This window comes from Heloderma suspectum, chromosome 16 (genome assembly GCF_057233095.1).
Source record: "Heloderma suspectum isolate Gila_16-S chromosome 16, 16-S_ref, whole genome shotgun sequence".
Classification (NCBI taxonomy): domain Eukaryota; kingdom Metazoa; phylum Chordata; class Lepidosauria; order Squamata; family Helodermatidae; genus Heloderma; species Heloderma suspectum.
In genome coordinates, this window is record NC_139473.1 from 7060105 (window position 1) to 7082603 (window position 22499).

At 47.8% G+C, this 22499-nt stretch overlaps 1 protein-coding gene across 6 annotated transcripts in view; it reads left to right on the forward strand.

Moving 5' to 3' along the window:
- Window positions 1–794: 794 nt before the first annotated feature.
- USP32 (ubiquitin specific peptidase 32) overlaps window positions 795–22499 on the forward strand; it is a 170020-nt gene continuing 148315 nt past the window's right edge. For 5 of the 6 annotated variants that reach the window (XM_084822768.1, XM_084822769.1, XM_084822770.1 and 2 more), the window contains exon 1: window positions 796–1053. In XM_084822768.1, the coding sequence (XP_084678894.1) occupies window positions 996–1053 (58 nt within the window). In that variant the 5' untranslated portion in view covers window positions 796–995. Of the gene's footprint in view, window positions 1054–22499 lie in introns of all 6 variants that reach the window. The other variant, XM_084822773.1, reaches the window with a different exon arrangement.

Here is a 22499-nt window from a genome sequence, read left to right on the forward strand (position 1 = left end):
ATATATACATATACTATATACATGTCCCTATATACACGTTTATATATACCTTCTTAGGGATTTCATTACATTAAGCAGCATATACGTATTACTAAGTAAATTATTTATAAATAACATGTATTTTAAACACATGTATTTTTATATACATGCGTCTATATACACCTGTTTGTATTTTATATACATGTTTATATTTTATAGATAAACATACACGTGTTTATATTTTATACACGCACACATTTTATATACACATATATACAGGTGTGTACAATTTATACACACACACACACCCTATATATACAAGTGTGTACATTTTACACACACACGCACATATTTTATATACACATATATATAGGTGTGTACAATTTATACACACACGCACACCCCGTATATACAGGTGTGTACATTTTACACACACCCCCTATATATACAGGTGTGTACATTTTACACACACACACCCCATACATACAGGTGTGTACATTTTACACACACACACCCCATACATACAGGTGTGTACATTTTACACACACGCACACCCCGTATATACAGGTGTGCACATTTTACACACACATCTATATACACACACACCGATATACCCGTGTTTATTTCAGATACACCCACACGCGTGTTTGTGTTCCATGCACACAGCCATGCACGTGCTCGCTCCAAGCCCGCGCGCGCATTGGGCGAGGGTCCCTCGCCCCGCCCCGCCCCCGGGACGCGCCCCCGCCGGCCTCCTGCCCCACGTGACGCGCCGGGGCGGGCGAGGCTGCGAAGGGAGGCGGGCCAGTTGATGGGCGGCGGCACGTGACTCGGCATGGCGGCGGCGGCGGCGGCGGCGGCCGGGGCGAGCTGCCCCCTCGGGAGCCGGCGGCGGCGCTAGGCGAGGCGAGGCGAGGCGAGGCGAGGCGAGGCGCAGCCCGGCGGCGGCGCATCTTGGGCCGGGCGGCCATCGCCGGCGAGGGCGGCCTCGCCCGCCATGGCCTGAGGGCGGCGCGATGGGCAACAAGGAGTCCCGCATCGGCTTCCTCACCTACGACGAGGCCCTGCGCAGGGGTGAGGGGCGGCGCGGGGCCGCGGCTGGGGGGGCGGCGCGGGGCGCCCGCGGGGCGGCGCCGGGAGGCGGGCGGGGCGTCGGGGTGGCGGGCCGGCCGGCCACCGAGGCGTGCGGGGGAGGGGAGGGGAGGGGAGGGGAGGGGAGGGGAGGGTCAGCTCCTGGGGCGTGCGGGGGAGGGGGGGTCAGCTCCTGGGGCGTGCGGGGGAGGGGAGGGGAGGGTCAGCTAATGAGGCGTGCGGGGGAGGGGAGGGTCAGCTCCTGGGGCGTGCGGGGGAGGGGGGGGTCAGCTAATGAGGCGTGCGGGGGAGGTGGGGTCAGCTAATGAGGCGTGCGGGGGAGGGGGGGTCAGCTCCTGGGGCATGCAGGTGAGACAGCTATGCAACTACAGGGGAGGGCTGAGTTGGGGAGGGGAAGCCGGCCAGTATGTAAACAGAGGGGTGGAGGCTTTGGTTTGGTGGGAGGGGCGGCCTCCCGTATGGGGGAGAGGGTCAGCTAATGAGGCATGGAATCGAGTCGAGGGGCATTTGGTGTCATGGTAGTGGGGGCTGGCCCTCTCGGGTGGTGGGTGACTGAGGGGCGTTGGGGGATGTGGGGAAGGGGGGTGGGGCTGGGGGAGGTGGGGGGTGGGGCTGGGGGAGGTGGGGGGCTGGGTGTTGCAGGTCGGACAGAGAAGAGTCGAGGTGGCAGGCCAAACCCGGTGGCATGTTCGTGTTTGGAAGGAGGGGATTGATGAGTGGGAGCCATGGGGTGGAGCACAAAGGGGTCTTGAGGGAGAGCTGAGGGGTGAGTGAGGCTGGTTGGGGGCTGCAGGGGTAATGGATGGGAGTCGAGGTTATCCTGACAGGGAAGAAGGGGGTGAGCATATTGCATGTGTGTTTTCATGCTGTGTGTGTGTGGGGGGGGATTGAGTGATGGCATGCGGAGGAAGAGGATGAGTGAGGCCCGTGTGGCCTGTTGGACTATAGAAGAAAGGCTTAAGCTAGCTTTTCCCAACCGGGCACCACCTGGATGTGTTGGGCTACAACTCCCATAATCCACAGCCAGCATGGACATTGGCTGTGGATGACAGGAGTTGTAGCCCAACACTTCTGGAGGATGCCATGTTCGGAAAGGCCAGGCTAAGCAGAGTTTTATTTGCTTGCGTGAAATGTTCCTATCCCACCTTTCTGATAAGACATTCACGGCGCATCACAGCACAACATCGATTTTGAAAAGTTCCGTAGTGAATGCAGCTGTGGGTGGCCAGGGTTAAGGTTGCCACGAGTCCAGGTCCGCCAGCAGCTTGATGCGTTGTCTGTGTCTGTTCTTTTGGTGTTGATTAGGAGTGATATTTGGGGTATTGGGGATGAGCTACGTGAGGCTCCCGTTGCCCCGAATTGTGGGTTTGCGATGTGTGGAGAACACAGCTTAAGGGGCTGAGGGACAAGCAAGGTTATGGGCTCCCATCAGGGTCCTGGGGAATGGGTTCAGTTTCTCATAGGATTCTTGAGATAATCTATTTGAAGCACTTTGCACATGTGAAAGCACAGTATATGTGGTAATCGCTATTAGTAGCATGTGTTATGGGGAATGGTGGAGGGAGGAGGGAAACTATGTGACATTTGAGGTGGGGGATGCATGTGGGATGGTTGGACTTGGCTCAGATTGCCCGTAAGTGTGGCACTGTGATGGGGATAAATGGCTTGTAGCTTTAGAAGTGCGCGTCGGTGAGGTGAGGTTGCTCCGGTGATGGGCTTGGCGGGCTCAGTTTCATGAGACGGTGCTGAGTCAAGTAGACTTTATAAATGATGCTTGGGAGTAGGAGACTTGGGAGACAGAGAAATGGAATGAGGATCAGTGCTTTAAATATGGGGGTGGGGGAGGCAGAGAGGGCCTGGCTACCGTTATTTGTGCCTCCCCTGCTAGTTACTGCTTTCAGAAGGTGACAGGGGACACCATTTGGTTAAAACTGGGAGGTGTCTGGGGCAGGGTTCGTGGATTTCATTCAGGGCCCCCTTACCTCCCCCCGCCTCCCATAATTCAGGTGCTGCAGCGGATGAAGAGAAATGGGGCTGACTCGGCATACTGTCTTGTGGGTGAGGCCGAAGGGTTGGTTGAGGTTGATGGGATGGGGCTGAGAGGGGAATATGGCGGGCGTACCGCTTTGGGCATACCGACTGTTAATTGCTCCAGCTTTGGGGCCATAACAATAAACGAATAATTGGAGATAGCAGAGGCCAGTGTCAACGTTTATGGGTTTAGGGCAGGGGTGGGCAGTTTGTGGCCCTCCAAATGTTTTGTCCTACAACTCCCATCATCCCTCACTGTTGGCTGTGCTGGCTAGGGCTGGTGGGAGCTGTAGGCCAGGACATCTGGAAGGCTACATTTTGCCCAGCTCTCGTTTAGGGTATAGAATGTGGGGTAAGTTCAATAGGGATAGCTTGGGAGCAGGCAGTGCTCATGAGGGGCTTGGGGGGCTGGGTTGGTCGTTGCATGGCTAGCCAGAGTGCAACCTGAGCTTCATCTGTGGGCTGGAGTGGATTCATAGCAGGTGCAGCTCACGGCAGAGTTTCAGGGACTGGCAGGTGGCAGTGTGGGTTGAGATATGTGCCAAAGTGGTTGGAGTTGTAGGGGAGGTTAGGCGTTGCTTGCCCGGCAGGAGCCGTGGGGTGGATCATGGCAAGGAGGGCAGTGATGGTGAACTGTGACAAGGAACTTAGGAACTGCTGGCTGCGGTTTGAGAGTTTTAACGGCTGCATGAAGACGTGGGAGGAGGAACCAGAAGGAGAACCAGTGGAAAACAGAGGCCAGTCGCTGTTGAAGTCCTGAGGGGAGGGGCCCTACTGGGGCTGGCTTTGGTGGCAAAAGGAGGAGCAGGGAGAGGGGCTTCTAAAACAGGTGGGCAGGCCGGGGAAACACACAGGTGGCAGGATTAAGCAGGGTTTGACACGACTGGGGCAGCAGTTGGGGACTGGATCATCTCCTGTTGAGCCAGTAGAATGCCAATTGTTAGGTCTGTGTGTGGAGGCAAGTGACAAAGAGATACTGGCCACAGAGGGAGGGAGAGAGAGACGGGGTGTTTAGATGTGTCTGGAAAGGGTGGGGAGGAAGTTTGATATCCTTCAGGGCTGCCCCACAGAGTGAATTCCAGCGGAATGGTTGCTGGGGGAGGGAGAGGAGGCTGGGTTGTAAATTCCCTTCTGGCTGTCACATTGGAAAGGCAGGAAGGGAGGGGATCCAGCAGTGTGCTGCTCTCCCCCCCCAGCTGAGCTGTCAGTGTCTGTCAGGGCAAAGCAGCGTGAAGCGCCTTGGATTGTGGATCTGAGACACGGCGGTGACGCTTGTGCCTTGGACTGCACCTTGAGCTTTCTCGGAAGCCCTGGGGTGGCGTGGGGCAGGGGCAGACGGACAGCTCCAGACCTCAGGGTCGTTGCATCCTTTAGCACGTGCTCAGGTGTCAGCCCTTGGCTGGAACGCGTGCTTTCTCTTCCTCTCCTTTTACGCTCCTGTCTTGCTCTCCCTGGCTAGAACGGCTGTGCTGTAAGGGTGGTGGACGCGCAGCTCCTGACGCTGCAACACAGCACCTGTCCTTCCATTGCAGCCCCTTTCACCACCAGTTTGCCTTGCTTCCCCTGATATCGCCTATCATCTGTCGCATCTCCGTTGCATCAAACGGCTTTTGAAGATCCTGCTTCCTTTTCTGAGAGGAGCTGCTTTCCTCTGCTTGTCGCTAGGTTGCTCCCTGCATACATATGTCATACCTACTGTTTACTTTCTGCTGTGACTGGGTTTGAGCTGCCTGCATGTTATTTTGGGGAATGGCGATGAGAAGTAATTCCTGAGTTAATAATTGCATGCTGCATTTGTAATCTTTGCACTCCTTTAAAAAAATAAATAAAATCCTTATGGATGGAACAGAAGTGGGTGTGGGCAAAGGTGGGATGTGTTAAGTGTTGGTCATTTCCTTTGAGCAGCCTTCCCCAATCTGGTGCTTTCCTGATGTGTAGGATGGCAACTCCCATAATTCCCAGCCAGCTGTGCTGGCTGGGGGATTATGGGAGTTGCAGTCAAACACATCTGGGGGTACCAGGTTGGGGAGGGCTGCCTTTGCGAATCCTGAAAGCTGTCATCATATAGATAACACCTTGTTTTATTAGCCTTTACTCGGTCTTGTTCTACAGGGCAATGATTTGGGAATAAATGGTATGCAGTGCTTTGCAAATGTCCCAGTTGGTCACTTTGGTGAGATTAAATATTTACTGAATGGGCATATATGGAAATGGGCAACTTTAGACAAGGCCGTGATATACCTGGAGGGTTACTTGACATATTATGTTGTTATGGTGTCCAGTACACCTAAAAAGGCTAAGCTGAGAATGCAACGTACATACTTATCTTGCAGATAAGTTTATCACGGAGTCATGATTGGACAGAACTTCCTGTTGAGTGTATGCTCAGTGGCAAACTTGATGTTATCCTGTGTAATACAGGAAATGGCCTGAAGAGTCCAAGGCCAGGATTTAATCTAGCATTGGCAAATCCCTGAAGCAATTGCTGCCACATCTGAGTGTGATTTTTCAGTTGTTTTGAAGTTTCCCTAAAATCAGCAATGACATAAATTGGATGTAACTGTTGTTTTTACTTGAAACACATGCACTCTGATTTCTTCAGAGCTTTTCTTCCCAAAGGGGGGAAAAATGACAGTCCATTTTAGCAATACCCTGAAATGGGAAGTTGTCACTTGAGGCATGAAGTTGAAATTCAGTTGGTGCTCTGACGTGTTGAAATCCAGTTGCGTTTCCACTGTGCCCTTTACCTCTGGATATTTTAAAAAGTGGAACAAAGGGTACAAAATGTTAACCTGCTTAGGATTTGAAAGCAAGATGGTGTGAGTTAGGAGGTGATTATTTGGAGGGAGGGGAAGAAGAGGAACAAATACTAATTTGGCCAGGATTGTAAATAGCTTGGCTCCTGGGGAGAGTAAGAACAGCATCTAGGCAACCAGGCAGGAAAGCTTTCGAAAATTGGCAGTGTGTTTTCCTTTTAGGGCTCAAATGATTCCCATAGAAATGTGAAGGCAAATGGACGAATACGTCATCTTGTGGACTAGTAACTTTTGTTGACTTACTTGCAAGCTGAGTTTAGACTACTTTTAGACATATGAACAAGGTTACATAACGTAGGGAGCAATGCTCTGAACTTGGAGGCAACCGCCTATCCAAAGCAGGGCAGGAGAAGCACGGAGGGGATCATTCCCTCCGCACTTCTCCTGCCCTGCTTTGCGGGAGGGCAGAGCTGGGGAGGAGGCAGCTGTACAACACAGAGGATGTGTTGTGGAGGCAGTTACACTCTCCCCGCCCCGGAAAGCCCACAGCCATGCCCCTTTCCGGCCGCTCCGTGCTCCTTTTGTGAGCCCGGAGGACGGGGCTGTTCCACGCTGTCTCCAAGGCAGCACGGAAGTCGGGGGAGGTCGGTTCTCCGGGAACTGACCTTGGAGCGCGGGCTCTGAGGTCAGTTCCCGGAAAACAGCATATCCTATGGCCATCTAGCCGCTTTCTAGCAGCCATAGGATTACTCCCTTAGATTTGAAGCCAGTTGTGTGTGCGTCAGCACATTCAGGGTTTGGCTATTACAACTGAAACATTGGCATTATATAATATATATTAGTCAGATCTCAAGACTTCAGCTTGTAAGTTAGTCAGATCTGTGCATTGACTCCTCCACGCTCAACTTAGTGACGTGGTCAGTGTCTCCAACCGAAGCAGCTCTCTTTAACCTTCCTTTTCGAAGAGTTCTTCTGAGTTGCCATCCTTGAGGAGAGCTGTGAGTTGCCTTTTACAAGTAGAGGGCCAGTTAAACAACCTGCCAATTTACTTAGCCAGTGAATCTGTGTGTGTGTGTGTGTGTGTGTGTGTGTGTAAAAACAGTGCAGTGATCAAAACATTGCCTCTGCTGTGCACTGCACCCAGCGCTGTGATGAATTTGTAGGCAGTAGCAGACAGCAGCAGGTCTACATTGCCTCAAAATAAACCTTTGAGTACATTGGTGGAAAGATTCAGCTTCTGTGCAGAAGCTTATTTTTTGACGCTTCCTCATTTTGGAGTCACCCTTGGTCAATCAAAAGCCAGACATGGGTGGTTCTTTGGAGCAGGCTTGTGAATAGCCTTTTGCTTGGTTGTCCATGACAAGTGAGAATGCTGAGCCGGGAAGCTTTCTGAAAGTCGAGTGTTTTCCCTTTTAGGCCACAAATGGCCGTTGTTGTTTTTATTTTACCTTAAAAAAAAAACCATGTATCCTGCTTCATCTTCGAAGAAAATAAAAGCTGCTAATGGTGAGAATAGTAAATGAAAACGGTACAAAAACACGTAAGCAAGAAATAATATGATGGCGAATAATGAACTCACTGGGCAAAAGTAGGTGTAGCCCAGACCTCCGCAACCCAGCACCCGCCAGATGTGTCAGAGTTCAACTCCCCTCGTCCTCAGCCAGATGGGAGTTGGTTTCCAGCTCATCTGAGGGGTGCCTGCTTAGGGATGGGTGATATAGCTCTGTGACAGCGATAGAGTAAGCAGCAGTAACTGGCAATGAGCCATCCTCGAAAGGCCTCCTGGAAAATCTGTTGTCTTGCCCAGGTGGTGAAAAACACTTTGTATGTTGTCTCTCCGGTTTGTCGGCAGGGACACCATTTGTTTGTTTGTTACTCTGTCAGGTACGTGGATACATAACAGTATAAATCGCTGGCATCCAGCTTTTTAGGTTGTGCTGCAGGCCCTGTGCAGAGCCGAGGAAATGTTTAAACCCCTGGTCCTGGATCTGAAAGGTTTGCGTATGTATGTGTTCTTCCGTTCTGATTTTGAACGGCCCATGTCCCCCGCCGTACCGAACGGCCATTGAAACTCCCCTCGCTCCCGCTGCAGTCTGCCTTGCGGTACGGTGGCAACAGGCATGTTGTTGGAGAAGCACATCTCCCAAGGGCCATGGCTCAGTGGTAGAACACCTGCTTTGCATGCCAAAGGTCCCAGGTTCAGTCCCCGGCATCTCCAGCCAGGGCTAGGAAAGAACCCTGCCTGAAACCCTGGAGAGATGCTTCTAGTCAGTGTTAATGATACTGGGCTAGATGGACCAATGCTCCCACTCAGTACAAGGCAGCTTCCTATGTTCCGATGTCCCTTGGGTGGAAACCAATGCCGTTCTTTGGATCTTGGCTTTAGTTGGCAGAGTGGGATTTTCAAGAGCCTTGGGAATCTCCTGCCTCGTGTGTGGATAACACCTGGGTTGAAGGACACTGAACGATTAATAATCAGGGTGGGAGTTAAAGACAAGGCCAAGGGAATAAAAACAAAAAGCTCAGTATGAATGCAGGGTGTATCCCAGCCCTGCAAATATTTCCACAGAGGTTGTTGCCTGAGTAATATTTTTGTCCACACGTGTTAGTAATCTGTGGCACATCAACCTGATTTATTGTGGGGTGCAGAGAAAAGGAAGCGTTGTGCTTCTAGCTTACAACAGGGGATCCTTGCGCCTGAAAGCTGTCCGAGAAATGGCTGTTAACAAACCTGATGTTGCTGTAAGCATTTGCTGTTGTACTGAAGCACCAATCCTAAACAGTTACTGTAAGCTCTAACTGGAAATGTGCATCTAACCAAATGAGACCGTTTTGTAGTTAGAGAACCAACTTATGGCTCTTACTTGGCCCCTGAGAGAGGCAGTCAAATTTAATTTCGGTTCTGCAGTTTCCTTTTTCATTCTTTGAATTTAAGTGTCCCCCACACCCCCATATGTAAAATTCATAGCAGTGATGCATTTGGAATGCTGTAAGATGTTCGGCAAAAATACAAAATGGTTGTAGTTTGAATTTTCCTGTTTCCACAGAAGCAGGATGTGTATGTGGATAGGTGCTTTGACAATTCATTGCATTTCAGAGCTACAGTCCTATATTTACTTACCTGGGAGTAAGTACCTTGAGCTTACTGGGACTGATTTCTGAGTAGGGAACTTTGGTTACTGGGCATGCTAAAGATGTAAGAATTGTATAAATAGACACGTATAGAATTCCACTCTTCATATCCCTAAATTGTGAGTGACAGTATTCTGTTTCTTCCCAGTGTGATTATTGAGTGGGACATAGAAAGCCTTTTTCTGTAACATGGCAATTGATAGGCAGGATTCAAATGTAATAATTTATTTTGATGTTTACATCCCACACTCCCATCCAAATTCTCAGAGTGGCTTTTCCCGCCCCTGAAATAGTAGAGGTCTTGTATATATGGGTTTCGAGTGATAGATGTATCCAGCTGAGAGGTTCTTGTGAATGAACCTGTAAATTTAAGGAGAGTATTAAAAAACAGTTTACAGAAGTTACGCTATTCCTTCTTGTCCTTCTAATGAGGGACATCATGTATTGAATGAGGGACATCCACGTATTGAGGGACATGATGTACTGAGGCTTCAATACATGGATGTCCTAGTGAGGGACATCCATGTATTGAAGCCTCTGTGCACCTGTAGTGGTCTCCAACTCTGATGACCACTGCAGGCATCAGCACTTGGAGAGCCCCCTTGCAATCTTCACCTCGTCTCACATACTCCCGACAAAGAGAAAGCTGCAGTGTCTCATTATCTTTTGCCTCAAAACCCAAGGATATTGAGGCTGTTACCCATGTTCTCTGGTGGCAGTGGTTCTTGCCTGCGTTTAAGAGGCAGAGCAGCAGACAGAGGGGGGCTCTGCAGCTGTGGTTGCCTGTAGTGGCTGTTGGAGCCTGGGGGTCCAAAGGGTGCAGGGGGGCATAAAGATATGTGAACTCATCTGTACCAGTTGCTGGACCCCCCCGCCACTGCTGTATAGCAGCTGCTCGTTTTAAACCTGCGAAAAATGACCGGGATGGCCCTGTGTTCTTTCTAGCCAGGGAACCATCTTGCAGCTATGTAAAAGTCCCCTTTCGCAAGGAGCTGTAGTGCAGCTACAATGCTGGGGCTACCAACAATCAGGATGTGAGAGATCGCTGATTTCTCCACGGGAAAATGGCAGATAAATATCACATAACAGATCCACAGCATAACACCTGAACTAGGACTTGGAAGCATGCCAGTCCAGAAGACATGGTGAGATGGGGCGTTGACAAAAATTATGACAAACAATATAAGATTTTCTTTTTTTGTGGTGTGGGTGGGAAGGAGAATATGAGATGTCCCTGAGAATCAGGAGCATTTGAGAGGGGTGCTAAATAGGAACATACGTGAAATAATGCGTGCCCTTTACGATATATTCTTTTTTGGCCCTTCTGTACAATAATAAAGCACAACATGCAGGGACAACTTAAAGTCTCAAGTGGTACAGTCCTGTCATGGGTTTTGCAGCTCCTCTGCTGTTTGAGTGTTAGGCCTAAAAGACGGCTTCCATCCTTTACGTTTCATCATAACCTTCAAGACAGGAGTTTAGGGGTAAACCTTAGAGGGTCAGTGAGCCCACGCGTTAATGCTGTCTTCTTTGCTGTACTGGGAGGACAGCTATGATGGATTCCACAGGGGTTTTGTAACTGAATTCACTCAACAATTTACTGCCGCCTTCTAGAAATGCCACTTTTGTCCTGACGCCTTTTAAAGGAAGCAGCCTGGGCTTATTAATATCAAAGCCTGCAAATCTAAACCGTATTCACATTTCTAAAGCTTACTGTTTCAGTACTTCTGCCGCTGAGCACTTTCTTCATTGCCTTGTTACTTCGGTCAGGGAGTATTTGGCTCACGAGCGGCAGCTTCTTTGCACAGCCCGCTTGCCTTCAGCTCCAGATGAATGTGGATCTTGTGCGACTCACCAGCAAGGGTGAGCAACCATGTGCTTAGCACATTACATAAGGCATTTGTTGCTGAGCAGTGGGAGAGGCTCCTAGTATATATGCCAGGCCTGGCTAATCCAGACATGTCCTATGGCCTGCCACTTTCTAGGCTCAGTGTTGCATGGCCCCCTGCTATCTTCCTGGTGTGCTGTCCCAGACTGGGTAGCTCACTGGGTTTGGACTCAACTTTAGACCATGAGGTTCTGGATTCAAGTCCTGGAGTCACTGATGCAGCATGACTTGCTTGTACTTACTCTCCGCTATTGCTGTTGATTTGTAACATGTACCTATCTGGAGTCGTTTTTTTATTTATTTATTAAATTTCTTAATCACCTGGCCACTCTGGGTGATGTACAACAGCACAATTTAAAACAGTAAAATTACACATTAAAACCTCATCTAAAAATACCCTAACCCACCCCAAATTGTTGATATAATCTTATTAATCTTGGTTCTTCGGGAGGGCCATGGCTCAGTGCTTGGCGTGCGGAAGGTCCCAAGTTAAATCCCCAGCATTTCTAGTTTACAAAGGAACAAGTATCAGGTGATGGGAAAAGCCATTTCTGTTTTATCAGGAAGGGTAGAACACCTGCTATGCATGCAGGGGGTCCCAGGTTTGATCCCTGGCATCTCTAGGTACGGCAGGAAAAACTCCTGCCTGGTACCCTGAAGAGCCACTGCCAGTCTGTGCTGACAATACTGGGCTAGACTGACCGATGGTCTGGTTCAGTATAAGGCAGCTTCCTCTGTTCTGTGTTCCCTTGCTCTCATGATTGCCGACGGTTGTTTGATGGCTGCAAAAACACGTGAGGGCGTGGGACAGAAAGACCTAGGAACAAAGACAAGTTCAGTGGTTCATGCACTTTGCTGCTGGGGTTCTGGTCTAGGCAGTCACCCAAATTGGAAATTGCCCTGGCTGCAGCAGTAACTTGTTTGGGCGGCCTCCATAACACTGTGCGGTCTTCAGAGCTGCATTAGGCAGGTTGACTGTGCCCGTGGCACTCTCTGTGGTTTCTAGCATCACAGCAGGGCTGGGGAGCCCCTTTTGACCCATTGGATTGCGGAGAAGCCCTCGGGGGCTGCATTCCAGTGGTGGATGGGGCCAAGTAACTAAGCCTTGGGAGAGGCGTTTCAAAAGGGGCCAAAGCCATGCAAAAGCCAGGAAACCATCCAACAATTGGTGGTTGGGGGGGAAAGGGTGAGGTCAGGGGAGGGGGTGTGGTCATGTGGGGAACCCAGGCGGGCCGGATTTGGCCCCTGGGCTTGAAGAGTGCATTAAAGAGTGAGTAGTTCTTAATTGCTAGAAAGGGGCAGGGTCACCCTATACCACTCCTGTGGAAGCCAAGAGCCTGGCTTCTTTAGTGCAGTCCATTAACATTAAAAGAGGGTGATTAGCTGTAGAACTGGGAGCGGTAGGGTGGGCGCAAGTGGAGATTGGCAACTGCTTCCTGAGTCGTTTTTCTCAAGCATTAAACTACTTGAAATTGTTCCTCCTGTCTTGCACCGAACTTTGGAGTATAGCAAGTTGCTTTGTACCGGGCCAGACTCTTTGTCTCAGTGAGCCTTTCCCAGCCTAGTTCCCTCCTGGCATGTTGGACTACACCTCCCAGTATTCCTGATCAGTGTCCATGCTTGTTCAGTAGATGTTGGACTTTGAATGGCTAACGTTTAATGTAGTTTACTGGCAAATAATCAGTCCTGGATGTGCATTTAGTTATGACTGATAGTTCAGTGTTGTTTTTAGTTCTATGTTGTTTGTATACATTGTCTGTGTGCTTGTCTGTGCTCTTTTATAAATGGCTTTTAAACTTTTTATATTGTATTTAATGTTTTAACTTCTGTAAACCGTCCAGAGAGCTTCAGCTATGGGACGGTATAGAAATGCAATTAAAAAAAAAATGCTGGCTGGGGCTGATGGCAGCCGGAGACCATAGCATCTGGAGAGCAACAGGTTTGGGAAAGCTGGTTTGAATCCTCCTATGGCATGGTTGAAAGAGCCAGAGAAGAGGAGTTTAAGGGCAGACGGGATAGCGGTCTTTGGGTATCCGAAGTGCCGTAATGAAGTAGGTGGAGCAGATCTCTGTTGCCCCAGAGGGCAGGACTTGAGCTATTATTGGGTGGAAATGTCAGGGGAGGAATTTCAGAAACATTCAGAGAAACTCCCTAAGGGTCGGACACTGCAACAGGACTGGCTCGGGTGCTCGTGGGCTCTCCTTCACTGGAGGTATTTAAGCAGAGGTCAGACAGCCATCTGTCAGGGATGCTGTAGTTGCAAGATTTCTGTGCAGAGCAGGGGCTTGGAGCAGGTGACCTCCAAGGCCCCTTCCCATTCTATGTTGTCTGCTCTTGCTAGCAACAGTTCTCCAGGGTCACAGGCGGAGAAGGATCTTCTCCATCATCCGCTCTCTGATTCTCTTAATTGGAGATGCTGAGGATCCAGTCTGGGACCTTCGGAACGCAAGGCATATACTCTTCACACTGAGCACTGTACATAGAATAGCATGTTAAAGCGTCTGTTATATATATTTTACAGACCGCATGTTTGCTAAATCTATTTTGCATTAGTCATTTCACACTAGAAGTGGGCAATGTCAGCAAAAGCAGCCTGGAATGAAATCAGTATATCCACTGAAGGGAGCCTGGTCCCTGCTACCTTGTCGAAGGTAAAAAAAAAGGTAAAGGTGTCCCCAACCAGTCGTGTCTGACTCTAGAGTGCGGTGCTCATCCCCGTTTCTAAGCCAGAGAGCCAGCGCTGTCTGAAGACGCTTCCGTGGTAATGTGGCCGGCATGACTGAACACCGAGGTGCACAGAACGCTGTTACCTTTCCCGCTGAGGCGGTACCTATTTATCTACTTGCAATTTCTTGCTTTCGAACTGCTAGGTTGGCAGGAGCTGGGACCGAAGACGGGAGCTCACTCCATCACGCAGCACTCAGGTCTCGAACTGCTGACCTGCCGACCTTCCAGTCTGCAGTTCAGCGTCTTAACCACTAAGCCATGCAAATGGTTAATTATCACCTCTTGAAATACCTCAGTAAGCTGCCTGTTTCAGAATCCCGACTCTTTAGTGGGGTGCAATGGAGGCTGTCAGCTCTGATGTCAGGGTGGCGGTGAATCCGTGCCAGGTTTCAGTCAGAGCTCTGAAGGAGCTCTCCAAGGTGCCATAGCTCCTTTAGAGTTCTGACTGGTGCTGACTGAACCCCTGCTGTACTGACGTCAGAGCCACCAGCCTCCACGGGTGGTGTGGTAACTGTTAAACCAAGTTGTCCACCTCTTGTGGTAGTAGAAGTGGTCCCTTTATCTTAAAGTAAACAGTCCCTTTATCTTAAAGTAAACGGTTATCTAAATGGCTGAATGCCTGGATGGTATTTGCAGTGCTTAAATGATGCTTTGTGCAGGTTTCTTAACATTTCCTTTTCATATGAAAAGGTCATTTACATAATGAGAGGACAAACCCTTCTGGAGAGAACAGCTATAGCAGAGGGGGAAAGCTGTCAGATTTTACAAGCAGTTAAAAAAAGAAAGACCCAATTTGCTCAACTTTTAATTCTCTGTTATTTCTAGCAAGTTAACTGGTGAGTCAAAAATACTCTGGTCCCATTAATGGTAGCAGAATGTCTGAGTCTTGGTGGTCCGTGTATAGATTTCCTGATTTTGTTTGCTTACGGTGATTTTTCTTCAGCTTTTTCAACCTTACCTTCACAATGCTAGCAAGTTTTAGCTTAAACTCTTACATTTTGGGGGGACCTACTTTAACTGTGCTCTTGCTGGTACAAGGTGTGTGTGGGTGGGAGGGATGATATTCTTTCTTTCCTTTCACCCCCGTGTTTGATCTGGGATATCTACGTTACATTTGATCCCTTGGTTTCCCGGAAAGAAGCAACACAGGTGGATTTCAAACTTTCTACCTTTGGGGGAAACCCTTCCATGTGGATTCATCTGCTGAATAACACAGGAGCCTCTATGCACAGCAGAGGATTCTGGGTTAGTTCTAGAGCAGGGGTTAGCTACAGTAGACAGGGATCCACTGATGGGTATCTAGGTGACTTGCAATAGATCAGCAAGGTTTTCTAACTCTGAATAGTTTTTTAAAAAGCAGGTAAAATACACACACACAATATCTCCAATGGCTGGTTTTATTTATTTGTTACATTCCTATCCCAACTTTCCTTCCAAAATCACCAGTCCCAGTCCAGTCCTCCAACCACTACACCATACCGCACACCTGGCCAGTTCTAGGGAGCTTCTTGTTAGAATCTCTGATCTGGAGTAACTGAGTTGTGGATCTGTTTGTGTAGCTATTCCATGAGGTTCATGGGGTGCAGTTGATAATTGTCTCCACTTCCCTGAGCCACCATTTTGCATCTGGCTCTGTTTGGACCTTGGGGTTGCAAAAGGCAAAGTTGATCCCACAAGCCTGAAGTCTCCCTACCCCTGTTGTAGCACAAACACTTGGTTCATATGGACATTTGGGTATCACAGTAACCCCAGCTGCATGAGCATTGTCCCTCCCCCACAACTTCTTTTGAAGGTTGAGAAGCAAGAATATGAAGCACCAATGAAAATTGGAGGCAGGTTTTAATGCAGGGATTGGGAACCTCTGGCCCATGGGAGTAATAAGTTCTGCTGGGGTTCCACACATGGGCTGGCACCGCTTCTTCCCCTAACCACATCCCCTCTACCACAAAGGGCAATACTGATCGGAGATGAGTGCTTTTCCCTGTGGGAGGATTGTGCTGAGAGATTCAGTCCTGCTTCCTACTGAGCCTTGTCCTGCTTATTACTGAGTAGACACGCAGAGATGTGTCCTGCTTACTTCTGAGTAGACATGCTGTTAGAAAGTGCTGCAGAGTGATTTAGCCCTACATCCTTCTGAGCTGTGTGCTGCAGAGGCATGTCGTGCTTACTTCTGAGTAGACATGTTGCTCATGCTTACTTCTGAGTAGACATGCTTTCTATTATAAATTGGCAACAGTGAGATTTAAAGGGGGGGTGGATTTTTTCAGCCCCTCTCACTTTTTCTCTGTGGCCCTGCCCGCTTTTGGCTTGGTCTCAGCCACCGCTGGAATATGGCCCCCACATGCTTATTATTTTTTATTATTATTATATTTATTTATATCCCGCCTTTTTCCCAATACTGGGACTCAAGACGGCCTTACAACGTTAAAACTGCTACAATTAAAACCTATAAATAGAAGTATAAATACAACTGTACAAAAGTTAAAAATATAATTAAATCATCAATATTAAAATTGTAAAAATATTAAAACGTTAAAAGACAACCAGAACAACAAAAATGGTATCCATACGTCGCATTTTCACAGGTCCAGACTAGTTATCCCCAAAGGCCTGCTGGAACAAAAAAGTTTTTGCATGCCTGCAAAAACATATCAAGGAGGGTGCCACTCTCGCCTCCCTGCGAAGGGAGTTCCAGAGCCTTGGGGCAGCCACCGAGAAGGCCCTCTCCCGCGTTCCCACCAGGCGTGCCTGTGATGATGGTGGGATGGTGAGAAGGGCTTTCCCCTGAAGATCTCAGGGCACGAGTAATGCTTAACCAAAATAGTATCCTGCCCTTGGGATAAAAAGGTCCCCCCCGCCATTTTAAAGTGTGTATGTGTGTGTGTCTGTCTGTGTGTACATACACACACAAACGCACACACCCTGTTAATTTTCCTTAGTAGATTGCCACGAAATGCATCACCTTTTGATTATCAAAGAGATTGTTGTGAAGGATACAGTAATCTGCCCAGAGAACATTGATTATTGGCAAGATTAAAAGTATAATAAATAAATAGTACTGCTTTGTATTAAAAGTATAATAAATGTTCCTTATGTCATACCTAATTGCTCAACAATCCATTTTCTCTTCCTGTTGCTGCTTTAAATTCTGGGAAACAGGTTTTTAACAACTGCATTTAATAATTGCCTGTTGCTAGGGATACCATGGCCACTTACTGGTCTCTTTGGACACTTGTTCTTGGTTGGTAACCAACGGAAGAGACTTGATTTGTTGGCATTCCAGTAATAGCTCTGTTGTAATCCTTGATGAGAGAGAGAGGAGTTTGCAGTTGCCATCAGGCTAAGAAAATGAAGGTGACAGAAGAGGTGAAGGGAATTACCCACAGAGGTTACATTCAATCATAATATATATGGCCAAGTTGGAAGTGAACTGTATTTTGAATATGTTTTGTTAATTCCTTGGGGAATTCTGTTTGGAGCTCTGTCTTTTAAGGTAGCTTTGCAAACAAACACAGAAAATTGTATTGACGTGTCTGTCCTTATAATGTCATAAGACTGTTTGAGTGATGTGGTCTGGCAAGCTCCTTTGCCCAGGAAGGGTTTTTGTTTTGTTTTTGCCCTTGGCAAATTACTGGCTATAAGCCGCAACTCCCTAGGAAATAAACTTCCCAATGTTTATTTCTGTGTCTCTTTGCCGTAAGGAAGTTAACCCTTCAAATTCTCTTTTTTTAAAAGGCAAAATGTAAGTTACTCAATATTGGTTAGGTTTACTGCATGTCCTTAGACAGTGTCACTGTGACTTCACTTCTTTGTACTGTGCTTAAGAATTATAGGGCTTTTGCAGGGTTCCTAACCTTCACTGTCCTGGACACTTGGTGCGGGGAACTGAGGTACTTTACTTTCTGCCAGAAGGGGGAAGTTAAAAACTGAACTTGCTGTGGAGTTCTACTGGTTAAAAACAAAACAAAACAAAACTTCTACCTCAACCCTACAACTAGTAGAAATGCAGGATAGAGCATTTCCCGCACACTTGCACTCATTTCACATGCCAGCAAGGTGATGCTCAAAATCCTGCAAGCTAGGCTTCAGCAGTATGCGAATCGAGAACTACCGGAAGTACAAGCTGGGTTTCGAAGAGGCAGAGGAACTAGAGATCAAATCGCCAACATTCGCTGCATCATGGAGAAAGCAAGAGCATTCCAGAAAAACGTCTATTTCTGCTTCATTGACTACGCTAAAGCCTTTGATTGTGTGGATCACAACAAACTGTGGCAAATTCTTAAAGTGATGGGAGTACCAGACCACCTTACCTGTCTCCTGAGAAACCTGTACGAGGGTCAAGAAGCAACAGTAAGAACCAGACATGGAACAACCGAGTGGTTCAAAATTGGGAAAGGAATACGACAAGGCTGCATATGGTCACCCTGCTTATTTAACTTATATGCAGAGTACATCATGAGAAATGCCGGGTTGGATGAATCACAGGTCGGAATTAAGATTGCTGGGAGAATTATCAACACCCTCCGATATGCAGACGATACCACCCTAATGGCAGAAAGCGAAGAGGATCTCAAGAGCCTCTTGTTGAGGGTGAAAGAGGAGAGTGCAAAAGCTGGTTTGAAACTCAACATTAAAAACACTAAGATCATGGCATCTGGCCCCATCACTTCCTGGCATATAGAAGGAGAAGAAATGGAAGCAGTGACAGATTTTACTTTCTTGGGCTCCAAGATCACCGCAGATGGTGACTGTAGCCATGAAATTAAAAGACGCTTGCTCCTTGGGAGGAAAGCTATGGCCAACCTAGACAGCATAGTAAGAAGCAGAGACATTACCTTGCCGACAAAGGTCCGTCTAATCAAAGCTATGGTTTTCCCAGTAGTAATGAATGTATGGCTGTGAGAGCTGGACTATAAGGAAGGCTGAGTGCCGAAGAATTGATGCTTTCGAACTGTGGTGCTGGAGAAGACTCTTACGAGTCCCCTGGACTGTAAGGAGGTCAAATCAGTCCATCCTAAAGGAAATCAACCCTGAGTGCTCATTGGAAGGACAGATACTGAAACTGAAGCTCAAATATTTTGTCCACCTAATGCGAAGAGAAAACTTTCTGGAAAAAACCCTGATGCTGGGAAAGACTGAAGGCAAAAGGAGAAGGGGACGGCAGAGGATGAGATGGCTAGATAGCATCACCGATGCAGTGAATATGGACTTGAGCACGCTCCGGGAGAGAGCGCAGGACAGGAAGGCCTGGCGTGCTGTGGTCCATGGGGTCACGAAGAGTCGGACACGACTGAACGACTGAACACCAATAAGTAACGTGAGAGGGAGGGGAGAACCAGTGCACCAACCGTGCTGAAATAATTATTTTCCCTCCTCTTCAGTCACGACTGAACGACTGAACAACAACAACGTTATTACTGTGTTTGATGTTCTCTGCTTCCCATATGAATGTTTGTTTATGTTCAGCTGACTACTGTCAGAAGCAAAAAGTAAAGCCAGCTGTGTCGGCCCATAAGAAACCCCCCAAAAGCCATAGTATGGCAGAAGGCACTGTCTTAAGATAGAATGTAGGAGGAGGTAGCAGACAACTAAATGAGGTGCTGTATAAATTTCAGGTTGCCCCTAGGACTGCTGGGATGACGAAACATACAATGGTTGATTCTGCATTTTTGAAAATATAAAATGCAGCTGTAAAATCTGGGTAACAGCTGGATGTTATTTTTTCAAAAATGGGGGGATCAACCATTGTATGTTTCCTCATCCCAGCAGTCCTAGGGGCAACCTGAAATTTATTCAGCATCTAGTACACTTCAACCTAATTGTCTTCTGCCTCCTCCTGCATTTCATCTTAATACTAAATGCAAACTTGGCTTCAATATCAGCCAATTATTTTCCTCCTTCTCCCCGTTCCCCAACTTTGTTTAACATATAGTCCAGCGGTAGGCAACCCTTTTGGGCCATGGGCACATTTGGTATTTAAGAAACTGTCCTGGGTGCCACCACAAAATGGCTGCCATGGGAAGCGTGGCAAAGACAGGTAACCTGCCGAAAAAACGGAGTGCAAGGCAGAGTTGTGGTCTGAGCCCCAACATATGAAACAACACCTTTAACTCCACGGTTTTCAGCACCAACCAAAATCTATTTCACAGCAATCCCAGCTACTGGTAAGAAGATGTGTTTGTTATTTTTAAAGTGGGAGGGGTAGAATAGGGCACCTTGGTGGGCACCAAGAAAAGTGCCTGGGGGCACATTGCCTACCCCTGGGCATAACATTGCCTACCCCTGATCTAGCCTGACGAAGAGTTTTGGAGAGCTCAAAAGCTGGTTTGCTATTTTGTGACATTTTGGTTGGCTCAATAATGGTATTGCCGTACTATGAATTCTGGGTTTTTAAGGAGGACACTGGAATCTCTCATAGCCACCACTGCTGTTTGGTAGTTATTGTTTACTTGCCTTAGAAGATTACTTTGATGGTCTATCTGAGAGTGGCCCAATGTTGTGGGCACAACAGCAGAAGCAGGGGAAAGTCCTACCACTGAGGGGGTTGGATGGACGTGGCTTTCTCCATTGCTTGCTGTGTCCCTTGGCACTCCCTGGCTGCCACACCATGCTTGTATTTTCTGGCAAAGAATGGCTAGCGTGTCACCTTCGTGGCCTAGCTGGGAGTAACCGGTTTATTTTATTTGTGTCCATGTGATGGCAAACGTCCTACATAATGCAGGATCAACAATGCCTCATTTGTTTACAAGCCATGTGGGTGGGACAGAGATGTTCTTTGTGGGAGGGAATGTGTGTACATGTGCTGTGCTCATCGGTCATGTGATGGGGTTAGGTAAGGCCATTAATTTTCAATTTCTGTTCCAGGGAACGCTAATGTTCCTTGGAAGCCTATGTGGGGATTTCTCAGTGAGAGTTGCTGTGGTGCACAATTCTCAAGGAAAGAAAGCTTACCCATCCCTACTGTTTTTCCCTAGCAATGTGCAGCAACAGGGGCCTGTTGAATATGTTTTACTGCGCGCTCTCCGTTCATGCAGGGCATCGGTGAGGTCCATGAAACTGGCTGGTGCCCTGCGAGAACTGACTGCGCCCTAGTACACTCCTTAAGGAAAAGGTTTTTCTTAATGAAATACAAAGTCACTGTCTGTGGCGGATGTTTAGTATAATCCTAAATATTCATAATTTTGAGAACTGAAGCACGTTGCAACAAGAGTACCCGTTCACCTGTGTGGTCTCTGCGGCTGATCCTGGTGATACACGGGACTGTGTCTCTTGGATTCTAGTGCCTGTGATGACTTGCCGGGCTCTGGATCTTCTAGGAAGCCCACAATAATAAATATGTTCCATGGCATTGTGTCATTTAGGGAGGGGCTGTAGCTCAGGGTTAGAGCCCCTGCTTGGCATGCAGACGGTCTCAGGTTCGATCTCCGACATCTCCAGATAGGGCTGGAAACACTCCTGCCTGAAACGCTGGAGAGTTGCTGCTGCCTGTCAGTGTCGACAATACTGGGCTAGATGATCCCTGACTCAGTATAAGGCAGCTTCCTATGTTCTTGCATTATAATGCTTAGGATCAGAGTAAAGTATTTTGTCTCTATGGCTCTCTTTTAAATAGAAAAGCAGCCCCATATGTGCATGTGATGGTCTTGCTTCTTTTTAAGAGACAGAAATGCAGACTTGAATATGTTTATTTAAATTGGAGTTTCACTTTAAGCCAGTTTATAAAAAGAAAACGTGTACTGTAATTAGAATTTAAAATCCTAAAATCCAGTGTAACATCCAACTATCCTTAGGCAATTTCTGCTCTGCTTTATCGAAAGGGAAGAAAGGTTGAGGTTGGCTGATGTATTACAGCTTCACAGTCTGCCAGCATATAACAGTTCCCCTTCCTGTCTCTATTCAGCTGCTTTTCAAGAGGAAAATAGATTGTCATCATCATCATCAACAGCAGCAACAGCACTCTCCAGGCCAATGATGTCCCTTAGTAAAGTGGGAATCCACCTTCCACCTGCCTTCTGTGGTATTCTGAAAACAGTCACCAACCCTGTGTAGCCTTCACTGTGGAGGCTTCACCAAGAATGTTTGCCTCTCTCTGTGTGCCTTTGTGTCATAGGCTTTGCCCAGGGAATGGTCTAGTTAAGAGACTGCTCTTGGTTGACCTTGAGAGATTGGAGTGGGGCAAGCCATCTTATCTGGTTGGATTTATCATCCTGAATCTGGCACAGTCAATGTATTGCCACAAGCCACACCAACAGGACTTCCCCTGGTTGCCCTCATTGTCACTATACAGCAGTGGGCTTTAAACTGCACCCAAAAAAAGATATTGTGGAGCTGGAAAAAGTGCAGTAAAGGGCGACTAAAATGATGAAGGGGCTGGAGCAACTCCCCTATAAGGGAAAATTACAACAGTTGGGATTGTTTAGCTTAGAAAAGAGGCAAGTAAGAGGAGACCTGATAGAGTTGTACAAAATTACACATGGTATGGAGAAAGTGGATAGGGAGACATTTTTCTCCCTCTCTCATAAATGGGTCATTATATGAAGCTGATGGGTGGTAGATTCAGGACAGACAAAAGGAAGGACTTCTTCATACTGTGCAGGGTTAAACTATGGAATTCACTTCCACAAGATGTAGTGATGGCCACCAATTTGGGCAGCTTTGAAAGTGGGTTAGTCAAATTCATGGCGGGTAAGGCCATCAGTGGCTACTAGTCCTGATGGCTAAATAGTACCTCCAGTATGCCTATGTACACCAGTTGCTGGGGAACATGGGTGGGAGGGTGCTGTTGCACTCATGTCCTGCTTGAGGGGTTTCCCATGTGCAGCTGGTTGGCCACTCTGTGAACAGAATGCCAGACTAGATGGACCCTTGGTCTGATCCAACAGGGCTCTACTTAT